This window comes from Chrysochloris asiatica, unplaced genomic scaffold, assembly GCF_000296735.1.
Source record: "Chrysochloris asiatica unplaced genomic scaffold, ChrAsi1.0 scaffold00030, whole genome shotgun sequence".
Classification (NCBI taxonomy): domain Eukaryota; kingdom Metazoa; phylum Chordata; class Mammalia; order Afrosoricida; family Chrysochloridae; genus Chrysochloris; species Chrysochloris asiatica.
Genome location: NW_006408548.1, coordinates 3897155 through 3913938, shown reverse-complemented (window position 1 = coordinate 3913938; position 16784 = coordinate 3897155). Strand labels below are relative to the sequence as shown.

Sequence of the window (16784 nt, the reverse complement as noted above, 5' to 3'; positions counted from 1 at the left end):
TGTGGTCTGAGAAGACGCTTTGTGGTATTTTGATGTTTAAAGTTTATGGAGACTTGTTTTGTGGCCTAACACACGGTCTATTCTGGAGAATGTTCCATGTGCACTGGAAAAGAATGTGTATTGTTCTGCTGTTGGGTTGAATGCTCTGTACATATCTATGAGGTCAAGTTGGTTAATTGTGTTGTTTAGTTCCTCTTTATCTTTGTCAAGTTTCTTTCTGGTTGTTCTATCCTTTTTCAAAAGTGGCATATTAAGATCTCCCACTAGTATTGTAGCTTTGTCTGTTTCTTTCTCCAATTTTAGTAGGGTTTGCTTTATATATCTTGGGGCTCTTTCATTGGGAGTATAGATATTTATTATGGTTCTGATACCATTTCTGGTCCTATATTTTCTGACTCTCTAGTTTGTCACTTGCTTGAGGTACTCTGTCTTGTTTCTTTGTGTAAACTGAAATTGTCTATTTTCTCTAAGATATTGTGGTATTGTATTTATATTTACTTGATGAATGTATATTGGTGTATTCTCAGCTACTCACCAGCTGTCTCTTGATGGATATGATAGAGACCAGAAGTGTGAATACAGTTAGTTCTCTGTTTACCGTTAGTATTCAAGGTGTATTCACACACATCTAAAATCAGATTCACAAAAACTATCAGACTTCTTGATCTCACAGACTGAAGGACTCTCTGACTGTGGCCCTTCTGACCTGTCACTGAAGCTCTTCCAGAAACCAGCTTTCAGACAGAAGTGATCTAGAATTCACCACTCTCTCTTCCTGCTAAGGAGTCCTTGTGTGGAGCTGTAGGATAAGCACTCGACTATAAATTCAGTTTGAACCACAAGGTTGGCGGTTCAAACTCACTGGTGGCTCCTTGGAAAGCTTATACAGAGTCGCTATGAGTGGGAACTGATTCGACAGCACTTAACAACAACCAAAATAAACAAAAGTACCCAAAAGGAAATTGCTCCTTAGAAAAATCAATTATACAAGATCAAAAGAACTTACCTTTGTCCAAAGGCACAGATGAGAAGCCAAAAAGGTATAGACAATTATTCATATCATAAGATACGGGGACAGGAGGTTATGAGATCATATTTCTGTAAGTTAAAGATGAATGCCAAGCTGTTAATGATTACTCCTGGTGGAATTATCAGAGATTTTAATTTAATTATATTTTTTCTATATATTTTTAATTTCCTATAAAGAACAGTTAGAAGTTATTCTTTTAAACTTTATTAACCCCCTGCCATCAAGTTGACTTTGACTCCCGGCAACACTACAGCACAGAGCAGAACTGTCCCATGGAGCCTCTAAGGCCATAATCTTATGGAAGCAGACTGCCACAACTTTCTCTAGTGGAGCAGTGTGTGGGTTTGAACCAGCAACCTTTCAGTAAACATCTGAGCACTTAACCACAGAGCCACTTGGTTGTTGTTGTTAAGTGCCATCGAGTTGGTACCAACTCACAGTGACCATGTGTTGGGTTTGAACCACGGACCTTGTGGTTCATAGTCCAATGCTTATTCCTAGGGCTCCTTAAACTGAGTTAGGTGTGAAAATTAAGATTCACGACTATTACTAATTTTCATTCTCTCCAACCTCGAAATAGGCAGCAAAGTGATGGAGAATGGTCTTCTCTTCAAGGAACTTCTGCAGACTCCAAATTTTCGGATTACAGTAGTTGATGATGCGGACACTGTTGAACTTTGTGGCGCTCTTAAGGTAACGTCAGCCTTGTTATTCCTCCTCCAGGAGAGGAGTTCATCATGCCGGGCAAATGTTAGCATTATTGAATGGAGTCCTGAAGAATGGACTCTGTGTTCTGTGGACTCATTTCAGGGAAGAATAGTGAATTGAGAGCCCTGTTTAAAGCTTCCTGTTCTGTCACAGTCTTTCCTGGGTGGATTGTGCTTACTTGTATTTGTAGATCTGGAAGAATTATGGTGTCTTGTTCGTTGAGAAATTGGCACCATTAATAGTTGGACATCATTGAAAATGCCTTGATTGTAGGATTTTATTCACTGTTCATTCACTCATATATTTCTGTTATTTTGAGCAGGAAAAGGGACTTGTTTCCCTTGAATTAGCCTACTGTCTTGGTTTGGTCTGTTCTTTAAAAAAAAAAACACACACAAAATTCCTGTTGCCAGTGAAGGTTTGTCTAAGAAGTTGTATCTTTGCTGATAAAGGAAAACGATGAGATTAAAGAAGCAGTATCTAGTGATCAGTGACTTCTTGTTGCTAAGTGCCATCATTCAAGTCGATTCTGACTTATAACAACCCTGTATAGAGTTTCCAAGGAGCAGTTGGTGAGTTTGAACTGCCGACGTTGTACTTCAAACTAATCTTGAGGCCGAGTGTTTATCCTGCAGCGCCATACCAGGGTAAAAAGAAGGGTTTCTGGATCTGTGCACCAGACTTGTTCGCTTTTGTCTTTTGAAGCCTTGCTCACAGTCCCTCGCTCTGCCCTGACTCTGGGACTGGGCAGCAGTTACCTTATCTTCTCCCCTTGAAATCTGTGGTAGTTGACATCTACCAGAAAAAGAAGGAGAGGAAAAAAGCGCTCTCAGTGTGAAAAAGAGCCCCTTTCAGTCACTGAGTCATCTCCTTTGCAGCAAAAAGCAAAAAAAAAAAAAAAAAAATCACTTTTCTTGGGAAGTTAGACGTTTTAGACAACTTGACACTCACCTAATTTTCTAACTTTCTCAGGTGAGAATTGCAGAGATTGAAAAAAAAAGCTAAGGAGGCCTAAGTCCAAAGAATGCCTTGCTATTCTTTCTGATAATTTTTTTTTTCCCTTGTCAATTTTAAACCAGCTTCTCAAATGAATATTGGGTGTAATGGTCACTTGTCCTAATTCATTGAGAATTTAAAAACTTAAAGCCAATTAAAGGTTGGGCTCCCGGCCAACATCCACCCATATTTTCTAAATGCTCATATGGACCATGCTTCACACAGCATGCAGGCCCTGGTATACATTTTAAATGCTGGCGGTGGCTGCTTTGTTTATTTTTGTTGGTTGCAATTTTTATGTGTTTTTAATAGTACTTCATTAAACTAATGACCGCTCAGCAGCAGGGGGCATCCTGAATGCCTAATTGCTCAGCACTGGGCTCTGCATCTCCAAAGCTGTTTTTAAGTGACTGGGTATTTTTGGTGTTCTAGAGAAAAGCTGTAAAGCTCTACTCAGATCGGAGGTTTCTGGATGAGATGACAGATTCTGTATTGAGAGCTCTGGAAATTTTTCTGCTAACAGAAGTCTTATGTGTGGACTTAGAATTACGGTTTATTTTTGCTGGCAGGAAGCCTGTAAGTGACTTTACCCCTCCTACCACAAGGTCAGTGGTTGAAACTCACCAGCTGCTCTTTGGAAACAGGATCACTATGAGTCAGAACCAAGTAGACGGCATTGAACAACAGCAATCATTATAGGTGGCTCTGGACTTGAGAACCACAAGTTCTGAGGTTCGAGCCCATCAGCCACTCTGCAGGAGAAAGATGAGGCTTTCTGCTCCCTCGAAGATGACGAGCTTCGGAAACGTTATACAGTGGTGACTGCATAAATTGGAACTGACTTGATGGCACTTAACAACAACAACAACCACCATTATGGGAAAAGGGAACCCTGTTGGCACAGTGGTTAAAGCACTCAGTTGGCAACTGACAAGTCACAGTTCTAATCCACTAGCTGCTTTGCTGAAGAAAGCTGTGGCAGTCTGCTTCCTTAAAAGCTACAGACTTGGAAACCTCAGAGGACAGTTGTGCTTTGTTTTATCATGCTGTTATGAGTCAGAATTCACTTAATGGGTATGGGTCGACAACTTGAAATTAAGGAGCTTTGGTGGCTCAGGGGTTAAGTGCTTGACTGCTCAGTGAAAGACGATTGAAACAACCGAACACTGTAGGGAGAAAGTTGTGGCAGACTGCTTCCATAAAGATTTACAGCCCCAGAAACCCCGTGGGGGTAGTTCTACTCTGTCCTGTGAATTCGCTATCATTTGCAATGGACTGGATATCAAAAGACACCATTATGGAAAGTGGTTCATGGAGGATGGAGGCAGATGGAACTGAGTTCCATTTCTCATCCTTCCTCTGGCTAGCCTTTGAGATGGAATCCGTTACTATGATTCCTATCTGCTTTTAAGAGAATTGGGGTTTTTGAAAAGTAGGAAACAGGCACGTTGGCAGTAATTGAGTGAAGCCACTGCAGCATATAGATAAGGAGATGGAGATCCAAAGAGAGTAAATGACTCTTGAGTAGCAATTATTGGCACAGTTGGGGTTTGAATGCATTGCTTCCAGAGTCTTAATCCGGTGTTGTTTGGTTGCTATGTAGTCCTTGGCTTCTGTCTGGTTTGTATCCAGGCGCCTGCCAACGCAAGAGGAGTGAACCTATGCAGCTCTCATTACGTAAGAAATGCTTTTGTTATGTGGTTGGTTTCCTGATTACAAAACTGATGTTATGGTGTTCACATAGCACAACAGTATAAAGAAGAAAGGAAAAGCACCATAACCCCAGTGCCCTGAGATGCTCACTACTGATGTTTGCTGCCTGTCCTTCTAAACTTCTTAGCCAGTGTGCGTAGGTGTGTGTCCTCATTTTAAAACAAAACAAAAAAAAACAAAAGCGAGAGCTTACTGTTTGAGTAGTTTGACACATAGTTTCACTTTTTGCACATTAACAATGTGTAATAATCTTCCTTCATATTATCCAACAATGAACAAACATAAAGACTGCATTATCTGTTTTATGCTCAAAGACAGGAGGTAATTTCACTTACAAGAAAATAAAGCTAACAGCTCACTATAAGGGTAGAAGGTTTTGCAAGTGGAAAGGAACTATGTGTAGTCATTTAGCACCAGTGGTCTTACTGCTTCAGCATGTTCCTTTCCTCTTAGCTAATTTAATGTCTTCTTCAGGAAGGTTTCTCTTTTTTCTTTTTGAATCGAATTTGTAGAAGTATGATTTATGTCCATTACACTGAATCCATTGAAAGTATACAACATATACAATACAGTGAATGTTGGAAGTTGTGTATATAATATGCCTACAAAGTCACCAACCACCACATCTGCCTCCCTTGGTAGCAGAGTGGAAAAAAAAAAAAAGGACAAAGGACATTTGGCAGCTATCTTTTAAAGAATCTTCCCAGAAGTCAAACCAAATCCTTTGGCTTTCCCTCATTGAACAGTCCTTAATCATGTGACCATACCTGGCTGCAAGGGAAGCTGGAAACAGTCCCTTTTTCAGGGCTACCATGTTTTTGGATTAAACTTAGGAGCTCCCCTACTTTGGAGGATTTCCTGCATGTTGCAAACTGTCAACATACTTGACTGCTAACTGAAAGACTGGAGGGTCTGACCCACGCAGAGGCACCTTGGAAGAAAGGTAGTGGTCAACTTCTGGAAAACCATCCATTAAAAATCTTGTGGGGCACAGTTGTTCTCAGACACAATTAGTTAACTGGATTATTACCCTGAGAGAGGGGAGAAGGAATTGAGGGATAAACCAGCAGTCTTTCCCACAGGTGCATGACATTCCATTGTCGCAGAGTTCTGCAATGGGGTGGTGCTTGGTTCTGACTCAGAGTGAACCCTATGTACAGCAGAATGAAACACTGCTGCCCAGTTAAGTTTGCAACATCCTCACAGTTGTTGCTGTGTTTGAACACATTGTTGCACCTTCTGTGTCAATCCATCTCATTGATCATCTTCCTCTTTTTCACTGACTCTCTTCTTTACCCAGCATGTCCTTCTCTGGAGATTGATGCCTCCTGATCACTTGTCCAAAGTATGTGAGGACAGAGTCTCACCATCCTTGCTTCCCAGGAGCATTCTGGCTATACTTCTTCCAACACAGCTTTGTTCGTTCTTTTGGCAGTCTATGGTATATTTAATACTCTTTGCCAACACCACAATTCAAAAGCATCGGTTCTATTGTATTGCCTTCCTGATTCATTGTCCCACTTTTGAAGTAGGGTTAAAAAGTCAAACCTATTGCCCTCAAGTTGATGCAGACTCATAATGACCCTATGCTATAGAATGCAGCGTAATACTTGCTGCCCCTTAGGGCTTCCAAAGCTGTAGGCTTCATGGAAGCAGATTGACACATCATTCTCCCTTGTAGCAGCTGGTGGGTTTGAACCACTGTTAATAGCTGAGTGTTTAACCCACTGCACCACTAGGGCTCCTGCAGTGAAGTTGTTGTTGTTGTTAACTGCGTTGAGGGACTTAACAGCTGTGTTCCTAGTGTCTCTAGTCAGAGCCACTGCAAGACCCAAATTAATTTGAATTTCATTTAAAAATCAGTTTCTGGATCACAGAAGACATGTTTCAAAGGCTCTGTAGCTGCATATGGCTAGTGACTTCTGTATTGGACAGGGTGGATATAAAACATTTACATCACTGCAGAAACTTCTATTAGACAGTGGGGCTAGGAGAGTCTCATATCAGGGGCCCAGCCTGTTGAGCCAGGGTGGGCTTGATCTCAAGCCCTGCTTGCCCTCTAAACTAGACTACCTTACTCCAGGCCAATCTACAAAACCTGAACTCTGTAGATAGATATTCCCCTTAGGCTAAATGTGGGGGGAACTAGCCTAGGAAATAGCCAATGCTGACTGTGTGGGGAGAGTTTGCATAACCTTTAGGTAGCAGGAACTCGTTCTCAGTTTTATGATCTCTGGGACAGGATTTGAGTCCTGTCTAACCTGCCCCAGTTCCTGTCTGCAAAGATCCTTCTTTGTGTGGTTGATTGTCTCTGAGCATCCCCATAACCCAGGGAGCGGGAAAGGGCTTAAGCACATCTGTCTTTTGAAAATCATGGTATTTTTAGCTCCGGAATAGTTTAAAGCAGATTTAAATGCACAGTGGATAATGATAACTTTCACAGCTGAGCAATCTCAGAGGACATCTGCTCCGATGCTATTCAAACACAGTCCTCCTGGCTCATAGTATTTATTTTCCTGTTGACAGTGATAAGTGGTAGAGGGGAAGCATGTGGATTTTAAGATCCACCATAAGATGATTAAGCTGGGTCAGGGCCCAGAGACCCCCCAAAAGAGTGGGGCTTACCCTGTCATGATGCCCTGCTCCCCCAGAGGGAAGCTTTGTGCTGAGAGGACAGCTGCAGCTCCAGCCCAGGCCGCCTCATCTACTTTCTCCATGTGCCTTTGTCCTAGTGCCAATGCCTGGGAAGTATCACAGGGGGTGGATGACTGTAAAGGACAGAAACTTATTTTCTTGCCGTTCTAGAGGCTAAAAGTCCAACTCAGGGTCTTGGCCATGTGGATTCCTTCTTTGTTGGTCAATCTAGGCATTTTTTTGTTCCTTGGCTTGTAGACGAGCCTCACATGGCTTCTGCCTACCCCTTGTGTACCCTTTGTGTCTAACCTGTTGTTGTTACAACTCAAAACTGTTGAGGTTTGGAATCTACCCTCACTAGGTGTGGCCTTGACCTACTGATGATCACATTACAATAGATTAGATTATGGACGGTGGCTTCATTTTATCCTTGGGTTAGGATTCCAGCAGGTGTTTTGGGAGGTCATAATCTTTAACAGCCTCTGAAGTAACACCCTTGTTTTCTGAGAGCTGTGTCACCCAAGAGGTCAAAAGCACTGCCTTAGGGTTCTGGACCATCCATGTAGGCCCTGCTTGGATTGTCCAGTGATGAGTTGCTCACGCCTGTGCCTCTGAACCTTTTCAGTCAGATGAGTCAGGGAGAGGTCAGTGCTTCCTGCTAGAAAGTTCCTTCTTGTCTTGACTCTAGGTGGCCCCTCAGTCCCTTGTACTCACTGGCCCTAGAGCCGCACAGACACATTCTTCTCTCTGTTGTTGTTGGACAGTTGGTGCTTCCCTCCTCAAGTCTGTGGAACGTGAGGCAGCAGAGTGACAGGACTCAGTCCAGGTTATCTGTCCTAACTGTGTAAGCTCGGGCCACCGCCTCCGCTGTGTGCCCGAGAAGCCTCATCTCTCACTGCAGCTAGTAATAGTATCAGCCTTGCAGGAGAGTCCCTGGGTGGGGCAAATGCTTTGCCACTAACTGAGAGGTAGGTGATTCAAGTCCACCAGCAGCACTGTGGAAGAAAGTTCAGGCAATGTGCTCCATGAAGAAAATCCTACAGGGCAGCTCTACTCTGTACCACACGGGGTTCCCCTGGGTCAGACAGCACTGAGTTTGTTTTATAACTTACTTATAGGAAGGATGCTGGGTAGCTGAAACAGTTAAGTGCTTGACTACCCCATCACAGTTGTAGATGGGCACTATCAAGAAGCTGATGATACCCACAATTTGCAGTGCTGCGTGGCAGCAAGGGTTGAAAAGCTTTTGCAGATGCAGGAAGAAATGAATAACTAATGAATCCATATATTCATAAGACCCAGTTCCTCACAGCTCTTCCTGAATCAGTAGGAACCAAGGAGCAAATGGAGCCCAGCCTTCGTAGGGAGAGAAGCTATCCCATTGTCTTTTGATGCTCTAACCCTCATTGGGAAACTTTTTAGGACGCAAAGTAGCATGGATATATCTAAAACCTGAATAAGTTCATGCCAGTCTTCTGTTTATTGTTAGAAACTTTCTAGTTTTTCCTTTCTGAATCCATCACAATGAGAAAAATCACCGGTACCCACAAAATAAGCTCTAGTGTTATTACTGAGGAAGAAAAGAAGATGCACTGAGAACCCTTTATAGACTGATCCTGTATTCTCTAACCCTCTTCATTCGGCCCAGGCAGGGAGGAGATTGTTCCTGTCTGTATATCTACTGGAACTAGATGAAAGCTTCCAAAGGGCTCATGTAATCTTTGCTTTTTTTTGTTGTTTTTTCATCTGAAGTGATTTTGTGACTCATTTAGTCTCTGAGTGAGTGAGTGTCAAGTTATCATGTGTTTTTCTCCTGGTGAGCCTGGCCACATCAGTGCTGTTTGATGTATTTTTATCAAAAGTAGCATATCTACCAGAAAAATAACACCCCCCACCCCATGTCTGTTCTGTGTTTCTCTTTATCCCTCACTTTTTTTTTTTTAAGGTTTTATTGTGAATTATGTGTTAGTTTTCATGGGTGAACATTATCTTTACATTCATCCTATCGTACTTTGTTTCATTGCAGTGATCACAGTCCCCTGCATGTATCATCAAACACCCAAAGGGTACACCCCACACGCCTGCCCCACAGCTACCAGCACACAACCCTTCTGCCTCCCTGAGTCCAGAGTCCCCAACCACTCCTTCTGTCCACATCATTGCCTCTGCCTCCATTCCTAGTGTCACTGCCTCTCTGGACCGGATCTTGCACTTCGCTTTTCTCCCTTGACAGTTCCAGGAATCTCTGCTCCTTGACTGTAAAATCAGCAGCTCCTTTCCTTTTGTTACCAAACATTTATATTTACCTTTCCAACACTCATTGTCAGACCTGATAGCAATCATTCCCTATTGCACCATAGGAGTCCTTTCCCCCTCACCTTTTGTTAACCTCATCCAGACCGGTTGGAAACAATTCAGTGGAGGTTCTACCTTTCCCTGTATCCTCTGGAGCTAGGTTCCCTATTGAAAGCTTGTAAGCCAGTCACTTCTTGCCTTTGTAGCTAAAAGATAATTTTTCCCCCTTTCAGTGTGGGTGCTTTTTCTTAATCTTTTACAATAATGGCTCTATGCTGTATTTTTCCTTTTGTGACTGACTGATTTCCCTCAGCATAATGTCCTCAAGGTTCATCCATGTTATGCGGTGGCTTCCTGCTTCTTTGTTGTTCTTCAGGGTAGCGTAGTATTCCATGGTGTATTTTATCAAAAGTAGCGTATGTACCACAGTTTGTTTATCCGTTCTTCCATTGATGGGCGTTTAGGCTGTCTCCATCTTTTTACTGTTATAAATAGTGTTGCTATGAACACTGGTGTGTATATATCTACTTGCATTATAGCTTATATTTCTTTTGGATAAATACCAAGTAGAGGAATTGCTGGATCATAAGCTATCTCTATTTCTAACCTTCTGAGAACACACCATATTGTTTTCCAGAGTGGTTGGACCATTTTGTAATCCCACCAGCAATGTAGGAGGGTCTGAGTTTCTCCACATCCTCACCAACACTTATTGTTCTCTACTTTTTTGATCTTTGCTATTATTGATGGTGCCTCACATTTTTTAATATACAAGTTTTTATTGTGAACTGAGTGATAATTTACATGGGAGAACATTGGTTTTACGTACGTCATTTCTTTGCAATGATAACAATCTCCTCTGTGCATCATCACTCAACATTTGCTTCTATTCCCTCTGTTTTGTTTTTCTTTTGGGGGAGGGGGTGGGATATTCACAAAAACACTTCAGAATATATATATAATCATTTAAACAACCAAAGGGCACATTCTGAAAGCCTGTCTCCTAGCCACCAGCACATAACCTTTCTCTTTCCATGAGTCTAAAGTCCTCAGCTGCTCTATCTCTCCATCTCCTCATCTCTGCCTCCATCTCTGGTGTTGCTGCTTCTCTGGAGAGGATCCCACATTCCACTCATGCTCTTCTCCCTTGGTGGTCCTAGGGTCCCCTGTTCCTGTACTAAAAGATTAACTACTCCCCACTTTTTGTTATAAAACTTAATACTTTTACAGTTATGACAGTCAAAATTAGTCATGATAACAATTATTCACTGTTAAATCATAAGAATCTTATCCCCATCTCCTTTTACCAGACCCATCTAGACAAGATGAAAACTATTCAATCAGGATTTTCTACCTGCCCCCGCACACTGTGAAACTAAACTCCCTCTTAATACTTGTAAGCCACTCACTCCATGCCTTTATAGTCCATCCATCAAAATTTACACTTGTTTCCTTTATTTAAAAATATTGTATTTTTTAAAAATTTTCCTCTAGTCGAGTTCTGATCATCAAGCCATCCAAGCATGGTCAAATGGGTACTGTCTGAAAGTTTGGGTGTTCTTGTGCATCTCCCCTCACTTCATATCAGCTGGATCCTTCACTCTCATCTCTAGCCCTCTGTGGCTATGTCCTTGTCCATGGGCTCAGGAGTCCCCAGGTCTCACCACACTTCGGACCAACCAGCCCTTCCTCTTCTCTCTCTCATCGCCAAATCAATGAGAGTCTATTATCCCTCACATTTTATAGAACTGATGCTTTAAGACATGCTCTGTCTTCCATTGTTGTTGTTAATAAGTATCGTCAAGTCGATTCTGACTCATAGTGACCCTATGTAGGGTTTCTGAGATGCGGCTGATGGATTGGAACCACATACCTTGTGGTTAGCAGTTCAGTGCTTATCCTACAGTGCCACATCAGGAGTGTATGAATGTTACAGCTTAGTTAAAATAAAACAGTGACTATCAAGTCAACCCCAACTCAAGGCAACTCCATCTGGATCCAGAGTAAAACTGTTCCATACAGTTTTTGAGACTGTGATTTTTTTTGGAAGTAGATACCTGGCTTGTTTCTAAGGCACCTCTGGGTGGAGTTGAATTTTTAACCTTTTGGTTAGCAGCCAAGCATGTTAAATGTTTGCACCACCCAGGGACTCCCATGTTGTTGTTAAGTGTCGTCGAGTCAGTTCTGACCCATAGCAACCCTGTATAGGGTTTCCAAGGAGCAGCTGGTGAGCTTAAACTGCCGACCTTGCAGATTGCCGACCTGCAAATCAACTTTGCAGTCCAGTGCATTAACCCACAGCGCAACCCCAAGACTCCCAGATAGTATTCAATTAAAAAATTCACAAAAGGTAAAGCAGTGTGTCCATATAGCATTTGAGCACAGACTGTCAACCACTCCTTGCTTGCTGCTTTCCTTCTGACATCAAGTTGAGCTCTGCCTGACCCACATATGCAAAAGCCAAACTCAGGAGTTGTCCTGGACCAGGTGGAGCTGATGTCCCCCAGTGTGTCCCTGCCTTGATCTCTCTCCCACTGAGACCACACTCCCAGCTTTGCCGTCTCCTTTGCAGAACATCGTCGCCGTGGGAGCCGGGTTCTGTGATGGCCTGTGCTGTGGGGACAACACCAAGGCTGCAGTCATCCGTCTGGGACTTATGGAAATGATTTCGTTTGCCAAAATCTTCTGCACGGGCCAGGTGTCCACAGCCACCTTCTTGGAGAGCTGTGGGGTGGCTGACCTGATCACTACCTGCTATGGAGGCCGAAACCGCAGGGTGGCTGAGGCATTTGCCAGGACGGGAAAGGTAACCCCTCACCTGTGCTCCCCCCAACTCTATTCTATCCTCCCTCTTCTGTCAAGACTCCTAGCTGGGTGTGAACATAGCCCAGTGAGGGGAAATGTCAGCATTTGTAGTCTTCTGGGCTTGTTCTGTCTTCACCTCAAAGTTCTGACCTCCTGGGTCCTTTATCTTGCATATGTTCTTTCTGTGGTCTGCAGCAGGGACTCGAAATTCTCCACCTCAATCCACCTCTTGAAATAAGTGATTCTCTGGTCACTGTTGGAGATTTTCTTCCTCCTTTATTTCTTACTTCTTTTAACCTTTGTTTTAAAGACCATTGAAGACTTGGAGAAGGAAATGCTGAATGGGCAGAAACTCCAGGGACCTCAGACTTCTGCCGAAGTGTACCGCATCCTCAAGCAGAAGGGAATGATTGACAAGTAAGTCTTCCTGTTGCCCATGGGAAGGAGAATTACCTTCAAATTGTGACTAAAATGAAAATATCTCTGACAGGCAGAATTTCTTTATGTACTTAGCAGGAGTCAGTGATGTGTTTGCATACCAGATAAATGTCCATCCACCCACTTCTCCCCAGTGGCCAGTCCAGGGCATATGAGTACAAACCTCTTAACAAGTGTGCTTAGGATGTGAATGGATCAATTCAGTTCTTTGTGTGAACATCATGGCGGAAGACACTTGCCTAACCTGAGAACAAGTATTTACATAAAACCAAGCTCAGGTTGAGAGAAGGATTCAGCACATGATGAAATGCCAGGGTGGAAATTTTGCTGTAACCTCAGGGTGTTTGGTAAGAATTCCATGCCCTGAGTTTCTAACCTTTAAACAGTGACTACATTGTTGTTTTTCTAAAAAGATATATTCTCCTTAGTGCAATATCAGACAGTTCAGCAAGAAGGACAAATACCTTTGATTCCTCCATCAGGAGTAACTTGTGTTGACATTTGATGAATAGCCTTGTTCATGTGTGTGGATGAATGTAAGCACACTTGGTTGGAACCATCTTAGAATATTGTATGATGCTGTAGGATAAGCACTGGACTACAAGGTTGATTTGAACCACAAGCCACTCCTTGGAAACTCTATACAGGGTTGCCATGAGTTGAATCGACTCGACGGCACTTAAGCAACATTATTTCTGGAGTCCCTGCATGATAAAATGGTTAACAAATTGGACTGCTAACCTGCACTTCAAGTCCACCCACAAGTTCCTTGGATGAAAGGCCTGTCAGGCAGTCTACTTCTAAAAAGATTGAAAACCCTATGGAGCACAGTTCTACTCTGACACACATGGGGTCACCATGAGTTGGGTCACCACAGCAACTGGTATTATTTCTGTTACTGCCCAGACCCCAGTGCCCTTCACCAGGTGTTAAAGGTGGAGTTGGCTCAGCTTGGCTTGCCACGCCTTAAGAATGCACCGCAGCAGCACCATGAAAGCTGTCCATGCTCACTGAGGCCACTCCCCAGCCCCTGCCTTACCCTGCCACCTGTTGTCTTGCTCACTTGTCAAGCCTCCCTTGATAATCATAAGCCTAATCAGTGCTTATGCAACACATTCTGTCTCTCTTTCTCCAATTCTTCCATAATACTTCTTGGGAGAGAGACAGTATGGTAGCCCGGGAAAGCAGGGAGCTGTATGCTGTATTAATGCTATGGGTTATGGTTAATCCATAGCGTACTCGTCTCTCTGAGCCAGGAGGCTTCTGGGTTATGGGTGGTGTCTGCCACGACCTAGAATCCTGTCCTCTTCATCCTTCAGGTCAGTCCAGATGTCTGCTGCTCCCCGCCACTCCTCCTTACCTCACACTGCAGCTCAGCTCAGTCTCCTTTTCCCAATACAAATATAATCAGCCATGGATTTCCATATTGCAAGTTGAAAATGAGGGTGGACAGAGCATTTGTCTTCCCTCTTTAATTTCCACTTTACTTTGCTGAAATGACTTTAAAAACCTGCCCAGCAGAGATGGAAGTTCATTAACAGGCCTCTAGAGGAGGAAAATTACCTTTGAATTGTGACTAAAAGGAAAATACGTCTGACAGGCATGAGTTTCCTTATAGACTTAGCTGGAGTCAATGATGTGTTTATGTACAGCTGGACTACCTTAATAACTATTACCGTATTTATCAGGAGTTGGTTTTTATTACTTTTAAGTCCTCGAAAATACCTGGGCGTTTGATGTTGATGAGCTCCTAGCCAGAGTTTTTTGTTTTTAAACTTTTTGTTTGTGAATTAATTGAAGGGTTGCAGATCAGATCACTTTTTTTTGATCAGATCACTTTTGCATTCAGTAATTCTTGCACATTTTGTTTCATCTCATTGATTGCAGTCCCCACACTATAACATCATTGACCATACTTCCTCCCTGGTTTTCCCATTTCCATGACTCCTTCTTTCCCTAACCCTTCTAAACTTTGTCCTTGGGGAAATTCTGCCTTTCTGATCTTAAATGGTAGATTATCCTAATCTGTATATGTGTGTATATGTCCCTAGGGTTATGGTTCCCCTTATAGACCTGTCTATTGTTTGGCTGAAAATTGAGCCATGGAGTGAGTTCATTTCCAGATCTGAAGGGACCGACCATAGTCTCAGAGGTTCCAGCCAGTTTTTAAATGGTAGCCATGTGCTATCAAGATGTGCTTTCCATAGGAATCTGTGGCTTGACACTTGACTGGGCGTCACTCTGTATGTACCATTTGGTGTACTGTACCTCCACAGTACAACAAACGGACAGACAGGTAGGTGGTGGACCCACAGTGACTGAATCTCACAAGTGTGATCCATCGGTACTGTTTTTCATTGTAGTTAAGTACTATCGAGTCGATCCCGATTCACAGTGACCCTGTATACATACAGATTTCCTTGGTGCCATAGCTTCTATTTTAAAAAGTACAACCAAGCCGGTGAAACTTGCCTCCATTGTATCTAGTGTTCCAGTCCTCGCCAAAAGGCACACTTGCTGGGCTTCTACTTCACCAAGCATGATGTCTTCCTCCAGCAATTAATCCCTCCTGATGACATTTCCAAAGCAGCAAATTGGACAGTGTTCTGATGTGATCCATAAGGTTCTCGTTGGCTACTTTTGGAAGTACATTGTCAGACCTTTCTTCCTACTCTGACTTAGATCAGAAACTACTAAAACCTGTCCACCATACTGATATTTAAAATCATAGTGACATAGCGTCCAGCATCACAACAACACGCAAGCGTCCACAGTGCAACAAACTGACAGACAGGTGGTGGACCCATAGTGATTGAATCTCACAAGTGTGATCCATCAGTACTGTTTGTCATTGTTGTTGTTGTTGTTAAGTACCATCGAGTCAATTCCAATTCATAGTGACCCTGTATAGAGTTTCCAAGGAGCAGCTAGTGGGTTTGAACTGCTGACCTTGCTGTTAGCTATCTAGTGCTTATCCTATAGTGCCACAGCAGGACTGTTTGAGCTCTGTAACTGAAGTTATTATAGGGTTCTACCAGTTAATTTTCCCAATGGCCTTTGAAGACTATTCATTTTGTCAAGCTCACTTTGAATATCTATGTGTGTGTGCCTGATTAAAATGAACTTACTTATTTCCCTAGTAATTTCTGCCATTAAAAAAGAACCTTTGATGAACCAGCCATGTGCTGAGAAGCTGTGGTCTTTTCTCCCAGTGGATTAGTAGCCCACACTTCTGTACCCTCATCCCTTTCATACTTTCCCTTCTATCTGTGTTCACACTTACAAGGAAAGGCAAAGCCTATCCAGCCTCCAGCATGAGATCAGTGCTTTGCTAATTGTGGGTCCCCACGTTGATTCTTTACAGCAGTGTTGCAGGTCTGAATTATTTATGGTGATGTGTGGGCTGCCTTGTCTCCTTGCAACTGATCTTTTTTGGAGAAGGGAGAGCAATAACCTCCTTACAGTTTAAAATTTGTCTTCCAGTCTTTGAAAATACTGGCAGAAACTTGGACCCATTCCTGCACCACAGCTCATCTGTAAATGACCACCAATGCCCCCCCACCCCAAGGATTACGACGTAACTTATTTGTAGGGCTTGCACTCCAACCTTAGATCAGGCAGAGGGTGTACACTGGGTTGTAGCCACACCTCACGGTCACACTTCAAATGCTCTTTGCTGAATAGATAGTGAAGGTGTGAAGAAGGTTGTCACTTTGTTTGCCAAGTAGCACACTAACTAATCTGCAACCTGTTTGGCAGGACAAAAGAACTAAATCACATGATCTAATCTTGTCTCTCCTCCCCTCTCCCCATTTCTCTACATTTAGGTTTCCATTGTTTACTGCAGTATATCAGATCTGCTATGAAGGAAAACCCGTTCAGGATATGCTTTCTTGTCTCCAGTGCCATCCAGAGCACATATAAATCAAACCACACAAAGTGTTGGGGGAAGTTCTCATTTCCCATCAGTCTTTTCAATCAAGTGGAAACGGGACTTTGGCAAGATGTCTGGTTGGCTGTAATCCCACCAAGGATGTGTTTGCAATTTTACAGATTCATTTTTGAATTGTGAGGCAGTTCATTGGCTAACATATACTGTGCAGCAGTGAAACACACATACATGTATGTGCGAGGGCATGCTAATGTCTCATTTTACAAGTTTTCT

The 16784-nt window shown here is 42.9% G+C and overlaps 1 protein-coding gene across 1 annotated transcript in view; it reads left to right on the top strand.

Annotated features, from left to right (window-relative positions):
* GPD1L (glycerol-3-phosphate dehydrogenase 1-like) overlaps positions 1–16543 on the top strand; it is an 81270-nt gene extending 64727 nt beyond the window's left edge. Inside the window, exons 5-8 of the mRNA XM_006851590.1 lie at positions 1611–1723; positions 11949–12182; positions 12492–12598; positions 16447–16543. Of these exons, the coding sequence (XP_006851652.1) occupies positions 1611–1723; positions 11949–12182; positions 12492–12598; positions 16447–16543 (551 nt within the window). The remainder of the gene's footprint in view (positions 1–1610; positions 1724–11948; positions 12183–12491; positions 12599–16446) is intronic.
* Positions 16544–16784: the final 241 nt, after the last annotated feature.